The 9,926-nt window shown below is 39.0% G+C and overlaps 1 protein-coding gene across 1 annotated transcript; it reads right to left on the bottom strand.

Moving 5' to 3' along the window:
- Nucleotides 1-3,269: 3,269 nt before the first annotated feature.
- On the bottom strand, nucleotides 3,270-9,342 carry LOC125466114 (glucose-6-phosphatase catalytic subunit 1-like). The gene is made up of 5 exons (XM_048560273.2): nucleotides 9,072-9,342; nucleotides 7,492-7,601; nucleotides 6,658-6,763; nucleotides 6,026-6,141; nucleotides 3,270-5,567 (listed from the first exon to the last, which is right to left on the bottom strand). Exons 1-5 carry the CDS (start codon nucleotides 9,308-9,310, stop codon nucleotides 5,053-5,055), a joined length of 1,086 nt encoding a protein of 361 aa, XP_048416230.1. The 5' UTR covers nucleotides 9,311-9,342; the 3' UTR covers nucleotides 3,270-5,052.
- Between the last annotated feature and the right edge of the window lie 584 nt (nucleotides 9,343-9,926).

Below are 9,926 nucleotides of genomic sequence, written 5' to 3'. Positions count from 1 at the left end.
TCAATTCATTAGTACAAATAATTAATTGAACAATGTAGAAATGAACATTAAGGAAATAAAAGAAAAAGACTTCAATGGATTATGTGAAGATAATAAAATGTGAGGCTGGATGAACACAGCAGGCCAAGCAGCATCTCAGGACCACAAAAGCTGACGTTTCAGGCCTAGACTCTTCTAGGCCCGAAACGTCAGCTTTTGTGCTCCTGAGATGCTGCTTGGCCTGCTGTGTTCATCCAGCCTCACATTTTATTATCTTGGATTCTCCAGCATCTGCAGTTCTCATTATCTCTGAATGGATTAAGTGGCCCTTTCTCATTCTAGCTCAAGAATACCCATGTTAGGCTCCTATTCATTGACTACAGCTCTGCTTTCAACACCATAACTCCAGACAAACTCATCTCCAAACTCTGGGACCTGGATCTCGCTCCCCCACCCAACTCTGCAACTGATTCTTGACTTCCTGACCAATAGACCACAGTTAGTGAGGATAGGTGACAGTACCTCCTCCACAATAATCCTCAATACCGGTATCTCGCAAAGCTGCATATTCAGCCCCTTACCATATTCATTACACACACTCAATTGTGTGGCTAAATTCTGCCCCAATTCCATTTACAAGTTTGCTGACAACACCACCATTGTAGGTCAAATCTCAAACAATGAAACAAAGTACAGGAAGGAGCTTGACGGCATGGTGTAAAGACAGCAATCTCTTCATCAATATCAGCAAAATGAAGGAGCCAGTCAATGACTTGGAAGTGGAATGCGATAGGCCTGCATTAATGGTGCTGAGGTGGAGATGCTTGAGAGTGTCAAGTTCCTGAGAGTGATGACCACCAACAATCTGTCCTTGTTCGCCCATGTTGGCACTATGGTCAAGGAAATACAGCAATGTCTCTGCTTCCTCAGGATTGTCCAAAGGACTCTTGCACATTTTTATAGATTCACCATAGAAAGCGTCCTATCGCATTGCATCAGTGTGGTTTGGCAATTGTTTTTTCTAAGACTGAAAGAAACTGCAAAGAGTTATGAATCCAGCCCAGTCCAGCACTCAAACCAGCCTTCCATCCACTGACTCCATCTGTACTCCCTGCTGCATCAGGAAAGCAGCCAACATAATTCAAAGACCTCTCCTTTCCCGGTTATACTCTCTTCCAGGCAGGAGATATAAATGTTTGTATACATATAGGAACTGATTCAAGAACAGCTCCTTCCCCACTGTTGTCAGACTTTTGATTGGATTTCTTTAACGTTGTGTTTTTCTCTCTGTTTACCTTCTCAGCAGCTGTAATTTTGTATCCTGCACTCTGTTCTGTTATCCTAATGCACTGTATGGTACAATCTTACTGAAAAGCACCTAAGACAACACTTTTCACTGTAGCTTGCTATACATGACAATAATAAGTCAAATCAAAAATCACTGGCTTACAACTGAACCAGCCTTTTATGCATCTTGCTACTAGAAAAAAAACTACCCCTTATCTGCTGAATATGAAGAATTATTTCACTCCTTTTTCATTTATTCTTTGGATTTGTTGTCACTAGCATTTATTGCTTATGCCTTTGGAAAAGTGGTGGTGAGTCTTCAATAGAACAAGAGTAAGCTATTCGGTCCCTCGACTCTATTCCATTATTTAATTGGCTCATGGACTGTTCCATATCTTAATTCCACCAACCACCTTCCATAATCCTTAATAATTGCAGAAGAAATATCTGTCCATCAGTTTTGCAATTTTCATGTGCCTTTGCTTCAATAGCTTTTTTGGGGAAGAGTTCTAAATTTCTAAAACAGCCTTTGTGATGTACTGGAGATTAATGTTATGTTACATTCCTGACCATACCTGCTAGTAGAATCTAATCCTTAGTACAGTTACATTGTTTTAAGTTTATCTGTTGACGATTTTTCAGCAAAACTCTTGTTACAATTTTTCGTAGTAACCTTATATTCATCATTGTGGTCCCGAGGAGGCCATTTGGTCCATCACATCTGCAAGCACCCCACAAGTGAAACATGTGCCTGCTCAAAATAGCATCCAGTCAAACATCAGATTGCACAGATTACCTTAGAACTTTGACACTTTGTGGATTTTTTTCAAATAGCAATTTCAGGATTAAATTAACCACCTTTGTTTGAATGATTAACCAATTCATCATAGATTGAGGGAGCCACCTTGTTTGGGTAACCTATAAATAATTTGTGTAATAACAATTTCTTTGATTGGCTACAGAGCAAAATTTGGCTTCCACAATGCAGGAAAATTACCGATTAGATAAAATAAGCAGTTTATATATATTTAATTTGATTTAGGTTTCTGAGCTGGAATATTGAGTATATAGTGAGACTAACTGTACCCTTTAAGCCCTTTAAGCTGTATGAAGAGTTCAAAATATGCATTCAAAAGCAGTTCTCCAAAAGTGAAAGGCAATTTTAAATTCTTGGTTAAGATTAAATGTATAGTTTATCTGATACAAGTACACCCAGACCCCAATAAAATGTGTTTCCTGATTAAGGTTATGTTCCAGTCAGGGTTATTAGTGGATTTGATTTACTACATTATTTACATTATTATATTACATTATTATATGACCTCACATTTTCACAGTGCGTTCTGATCAGAGGGTATTTTACAACTCAGTTGCAGACTTTTGGGAAATGATAGCTGACTTGTTTCCACTTTCTCTCCCCACAATTGCCTAAAACTCTGACAAGTTTGCATTTCATGTATAGCACTGAACTACTGACCCAAAGTGTTAGTGTTGATTCTAATTCCCATTTCATCTATGAATTGATACCATTACCCAAGGGAATACAGTAATCTCATCTCACCGACCTAACAAGTTGCTACTGAGCAACCCAATAACTGACACTCGATGCCCCAAAAGAAATTTAATATTCAATTACTGTAAAGATACAACAGTTTGCCTGTCTTAAAATGGAAACAAACTCATATTTTTGGTGTCAATACAGTGTGAAGCTGAAGCAACACAGCAGGTCAAGCAGCATCAAAGGAGCAGGAAAGCCAACATTTTAGGTTTACACTCTTCATCAGGACTGCTCTGATTTTCCTGCTTCTCTGATGCTGCCTGGCCTGCTGTGTTCCTCCAGCTCCACACTGTGTTGACTCTGCCTCCGGCATCTACAGTTCTTGCTATCTCATATTTTTGATGAACTGAATTTTTAGAAAAAATGGAACTGGTACAAGTGATTCCCACTGTTCTGCGGTGAATGCACTCGAGTTAGTGAGTGCGACAAAGGAGCTGACTTCAGGTTTGAATGGAAATTACGCCATGTAACTTTATTAGAATCAAATGAATCCATACCAATTGAAATTACTATTACAACAAAACAGCCTGAAATGTTCTGAGGACTTCATATTACCCATATACAAAAAGAAAAAAATGGAACAATTCATTTTGAGTCTCAGCTGTTGCTTGTTTTTCTTGGGTGCAGAGCTGGCCACTAGCCAGACTGTGTCATGGAACATTGTGTTCTGGAATACAACATAGATCAACATCGTCATTACCTGGTGGAACAGCATTCAGACAGGAATCATGAAACAGTATTGATGCAGCTACAATGAAACGTGCACCCTTACAATGTCTTTCCCAACTAGGCACAAAGGGCTGAAAATGGACTCCAGCAGTCAGAGTGAAAATACAATGGAATATAGAGAGACATAAATGATAAAATGGCTTGCTTATTTGGCAGCCTACCCAATATCATAAACAGTCACCCCTTCTATCACCATTGCACTGTGGCAGATGATGCAGATGTGATGTGCCAAATGGCCTCCTTGGGAACCATAATCATTCTGTAATTATCATTACAAGATGAAATGCAGCAGCTCATCACGTCATTTTCAAAAGCACTTTCCAGACTCACAGCCTCTTTCAGCCAGAAGGACAAGGGCAACAAATAATTGGGAACACCTCCTTCAAGCCACTGTATAGTTGTACTTCACTATGGCTGGATCAAAATCTTAGAAATCTCTTCCTAGTGTCATTGTGCTTTTACCTCCATCAGATGGACTGCAGTGGTTCAAGAAAGCAGCAGGCCACCTTCTCTAGGGCAATTAGGGATGGGCAATAAGGAAACACCCTAACTTACAACACCCACAGCCCTTGGAAGAGTTAAAAAAAGTACTCCAGAAGTGTGAATATATACCATGGAGCTAACAGAAAACATTTTAACAGATAGTACCCAGCAGAAAGCCTGTTCCCAACCCTAAATGTTGATAATTATATCCAAACAGTTAGAGTACTCTGATGTTTAAAATTGATTTCCCATTTCTCATGCATTACTGGCCTGATAAGCTCCAGGTTGATCTACCACTGCAGAGTGAGATTACACCAGGAAGAGAGCAGACTCTCCACCTTTCTTTGCTCCTGTCAATGCAAGGCATTAATCTGAGCCCAGCCCTAGAACAAGGCAGATAGAGTGCCATAGTCCTCCATTGAATCAAGCAATGGTATGAAATGTGCATCTGTTTCATTATACGCTAAGCCCGGCACCCTCACTAAGTCAAATTGCTGAATTCCCAAGACAGGAGAATACAGCTGGCTCATAGTTAGACTCAGAACAATCAAAACTATCCACTGCATGGAATTTGGATCACACAGTTTGCTACTCTATATTAAGGACCAAGTCAATTAACTAATTCAGCATTCACAAATTCATCAGTTGACTCCTCTGAATGTTTTTGCTTCTTTTTCACATCAGAATGATGACATGCAATTTAAAATAACATCTAAAAACTAAAAAAGTACAAATGTCCTCAAAAAACTGAATTTTAAAACAAAGAAATAGAGAAAAGTAAACAGAAACACTGGACGATTTAGCAGCATCTGGAAAGGGATTTTGTAGATCAACATTCCATCATGGTGAAGCACTGATTTCTTTTTCTGTTTTGCACTATCCCTTTGTCCATCTCTTCCTTCAGGTTTTTTTTCAATCTCTTTTCAGATGCAGTGCAGTTCTAGTATTTTCTCAGCGTTTTTAAAAGCACACATCAGTGCTGCAAACATGTTTCCAAGTTTTGAGCCTTCGGAAATCTATAGAAACTTTTCCTTCTCCTCTCGGTTCACAATTTGTGACACACAGTACGGAACAAACACTACAGCAGCCAGAGGTACTGCGGCACTCTTACAGAAAGACAGAAAGTAAAACAGGAATTCCGTCTGAGTCGGGGGCTTCACTGAGTCAAACAGGTGCAGGATGAGCAATGAAGCCACTATACAACTTAGTCTGAAGCTGAACTGCTGGCTCCTCTTCCCTTTACAGCTTTCGACGTAAATGGGGGAGTTGAGAGCTAATCCCAATCCGAACAAGGCCCCCATGTTCCTGACCAGACCAGCGAAGGGAGTGCTGTCGATGTGGACCCACTCTGGTCGGGCACACCATCTCTGGGCTTTCTCCACTGACCACAGCAAATCCACTCCCAGCACTTTCAGCAGCAGATAGAAGCCCAGAGCAAAGGAGAACAAGGACAGAGTGATCTTCAGATATTGCTTAAACTTCACATTGTAGATTGTATCAATCCGGCCAAACACTTCAGCCACAATCAATCCTATGTGTGGAAATTAGCAATTAGTAACCAGGTATTTAATATCTTTGGTAGATTGACAGCATATGTATATTACAGAAAGTGTATGTCAGTAGCAAAATACTTTTATGAGAATTTAGTGTATATGAAACAGCACCATTTTAATAGGGGTTTCAAGCAGTTTTAACGACATTTGTCTCTGTTGTTAAAGTGCCTTCAAGCATTTATAGGACCTGAACTAGAGTTTCATCTCAATTGGTGACTTAAGTGCATGACATCAAATTAGTCCATTAACCCCGTAAACACATATAGTTATCCATACCAGGAATATATCAGTTTAGGGCAATGAGATCAAAAGGTCGTTAAATTGTGTTTATATTCCCTTAAGAACTCCATTATGTAGAATATAACGAATGGGTGCAAGCTGAATCAATGTACAAAGCTACATTGTTATATTTTCAATTAAAAGAAAGTATCCTGACCTGAAATAACTCCAAAAAAGACCTGGTGTGGGAAGTGAGCGGCCAGAAACACTCTGGATGCACAGACGCAGACCTGAATCATCCAGAACATGGTCCATAGCAGCACATGGAGACACCTAAAAGTTGGGTAGATTATCAATGCACAGTTAGTAAAATAATGAATCTCTAACAATGAAACTCAAAATGGATTGCAACCGCAGCATACTACATCATCTATCCAACCAGCTAATATTTATCCACTGATGCTTATTTTTGTTCCACCTGTACTAAAGATTAAATTAAATAGGTGTCTGAATGGATATAATGTGAATGGATATAATGTACACTTGGTACAAGATACTTAATCACAAATAATATTTGCAGCGGTTCAAGTCAGCCCACAGAACATTGTTCTGAATCTGTTTGTACGTAAATATTTCTAAGTTGAGTCTGATCTTGACAAATGTAGAAGTAGTGCATCCAAATATAGTCAATTTTTATTCATATACTTATAAGGCACTGACATGCAGAACTGTGTGTGTTGAGCAGCATCTACACCTCATGTACAATCAGTAATCCAGGCAAATCCAATGCTTGGAATCTGTGCTGATATCTCTATGCCCTCATTGTATGTATAATGTTTTAAATCTTACCATTTTTGCAAGATGGGCTGCTTCTTTTGTAATCCAAAGGTCAGTAGTGCTGTGACCATTACATACCAGACACCAGCTGAACCCATTGCATGACCAGATGGACTTCCTGTCAAATAGATCATCCAAGGACTCAATTAGAAAATGCCGCGAAATCTTCTAGTATACATTGTAATGTTTTTTAAAGCAATTCGTCCCCCATAATGTCACCTCCTGTACCCCACAAGGACCTATCCTTGGTCCCCTCCTATATTTGTGCTCCTAGGTGACAGCATTTGAAAGCACACTGCTGGTTCACACATGCCGAGCTCCACCTCATCACCACCTTTCCCATCTCCTCCGCTATCTTTAAATTATCAGACTTTTCACCCAACATTCAGTAATGGACAAACTAAAATTAATATTGGGAAGGCTGAAAGCCACTATCCTTGTTCTTTTCCCTAGCTCCTGACACCATCCCTTTTCCACGCGCCTGTCTGAGTCCAATCCTTGTGCGCATTCTCCAAGGCAATGTCTCAATGATTCAGAATTGACTTGTCATTTAATCAGCACCCTTTTCTCATACAGGATAAGTTGTTGCTCCCTTTGTAATTTGCCATTCTTGCATTTGTCCTGATGGTTGCAAGACAAAAAGCCCCAACAGAATGTGAATTTTTTTCAGTAGTTTTACTTCAGCTGCTAATATTGATGTATAGCATATGATTACTTCAATTGCAAAGTATCAAGTTATATCAGACAAGAAAGGTAGACAGTAAGGAGATGGCATAAGCAAAAATAAACAACATTTAAAACTGCAATTCTAGCTGTTGCCTCTGTACAGTAATGATTTGGCTGTACCTGGTCCTGTTTCACAAGTGATCGGAAATTGCTGCACCACAGGGAGAGAAGAATTAGCATAAAACTCAGTCTCATGGACCCACCAGTAAGGTCTTTGTCCAAATAGGAACCTGTAAGAGAAAAAAAAGGGAGAAAGATTAACCTTTATCAAATATGCATCATGTAATTTGCTTAAATGCCTTGTATTTGATTAGGCAACCTTACCCATACATGCAAGAAATTACAAAAGTTTTCAATGGCTTAGGAAGAGTTAAAGGGATCTGGCACATTGAGTCGACATTGGAGTTGATTATTCAGCAGGTTAAAGTTGGAACTAAACCACAAGCTGGAATCCCCTGTTGAGATTTCTTAACTCTTGCCAAGAGTTCATTATAGGACAACTTTGTGATGCCAGACTACAGAATGGAAAACGAGAAGGAAAGGCTTCCTAACTCTATTACATTGATCGCAGCCACAGGAAAAATCAAGTTAGAATTATTTCAAGCTTGTTTGTTTTAGATGCTAAGTTGATCTCTGACTAAACACCATGAAATATAAACCGGTGCCTAAACACATGGAGTTATGCTCAAGTAATAATTTTCTTCCATACAACAAATCAATTTGCTTTATTAAATAAATCAGTATGACACAAATATTAGCATATAATGTAATTTGCTTAAATACCCTAACTGTATTCCAAAACCTCACTGATGAATGCAGGAAATTTCAACCACTGGCTTAGCAAGACTTAAAGGGACCTGACAATAATGTGGCCAGTGGACCAAAGGGTAGAACATTGGAATTGATGATTCAGCAGGTTTCAATTGGAACTACACCACAGACTAGAATCCCCAATTGAGATTATCTTGTTAATATTAAATATGTTTTAATAACTAGAGATGAAACCAAGGAAAAGATACAGGAGAAAAGTTAAATAATTTATTTTAGTATCTGTAACTTATTTAAAATATTCATAATTTTAAAACTAAACCGTAATTACTTTTATCAGTATCACTTGATTTGATCTCAGATGGTACAGAATGAGGCGGCTTCAATATTTGGTGGGTTGCCTGATGATATACTCTTTTGATTTCCAGAAAAATATTCCAAATCTCTGTATATGATCATTGAAAGGTGCAGTGGCAAGGTGGTTCAAACATTTCCCTGAAAATGGTTCGTGCTTACTTTATATTCCCACTTTGACCACAAGATCCTCTTTGTCAGTTAGAGGTCAGTTATCTGTCCAAACTTTAGTTCAGGACAGACTGGGCTGGAAGCAAACCATGACACAAGAATTGCAAGAAGAAATGTTGCAAAATATGTTAATTTTTAAACATTTTTCATTTTCTTTACTTGAGGTTGAAATGAAAAGAACTACTTGTCGTCAGTCACAAGTTTCCAGGTCTCGAAGCAGGTGAAAACAAGTATATCTGATGTTAAATTCGAAAAGAAAGAAAACATTGATACAATGCTTTTCATGACCAGTGGATATCACAAAGTGATCAATTCACAGTTTTCTATTTGTCCTGTACTAGGGTCTATTCCATTGCTCATATGAGACCTTTAGTAAAACTCCAAAGAGCTTCTCTGAAAATACATACCATTTGAAGATGAGGTTGAGCCAGTCTCCAATGACTGCTACCCAGATGAGTTTGACACCCACTGCTTCACATAGATGAAACCAGATGGGAAAGAAAATGAAGAGAGTGTTTCTCAGGTCAGCGGCCAAAGAGATAAAGGTGAACCAGCTCTGGGAGTCCTTGTAATTCATCTGTAGGTATTGCACCAGCTCTACCCCGGAGCTGTGGAGCAGGTCCATCCCAGCGTCCATTCTCTGCATGTTCGGAAAGTGCTGCAGGTTTTGTTAGGTTGGAGCTCAGTTTCTGATTTTGCTTGTGGTGATTCAGGGTTTATATAGGGGATGGGGGTGTTTTTTTGTCTTGTTATCAATTCAATTTGCAGCCAATAATCACAAAACTTTGAGCATCCTTGGGGAAAACAATGTCAATGGCCTTTTTGGCAACAGTGCCTGCGTCATTGGTGTGTCTGAAACCAACATCCTCATGCAAGGCCAACCCATGTGAAAATATTGGAGCTTGACAAACCTATAAAATTCATCAGCGAAAACACGTCAATCTCTGCCACTTACATCATTTGGAAACTAAATAGAAGAGGGCGCTGTAGCAATAGGAAATTTGCTGACAATATCAGGTTGTGCTACCAGACGTAAGAGGGGTTTGTTTCAGTATAAATGATCTACAGAAATTAAATGCACAAAATCCACAAAGACTGTAGATTTTGATGTCAATGACACATATTAATATGGAAAATGTGAATGGTCAGAGTGGTTAAAAGGTCTTGGCTATGGAAGTAACTTGTCAGCATTGAGTGATGGAGATTATAAAACTGACTGAAATATTGCCAGGTTACCTTCCATCAATAGAGGTTCTTGAGGC

The sequence above is a fragment of the Stegostoma tigrinum genome, chromosome 31 (genome assembly GCF_030684315.1).
Source record: "Stegostoma tigrinum isolate sSteTig4 chromosome 31, sSteTig4.hap1, whole genome shotgun sequence".
Lineage (NCBI taxonomy): Eukaryota > Metazoa > Chordata > Chondrichthyes > Orectolobiformes > Stegostomatidae > Stegostoma > Stegostoma tigrinum.
The sequence above is the reverse complement of the archived record's forward strand: the minus strand, read 5'-3'. Positions and strand labels throughout refer to the sequence as shown.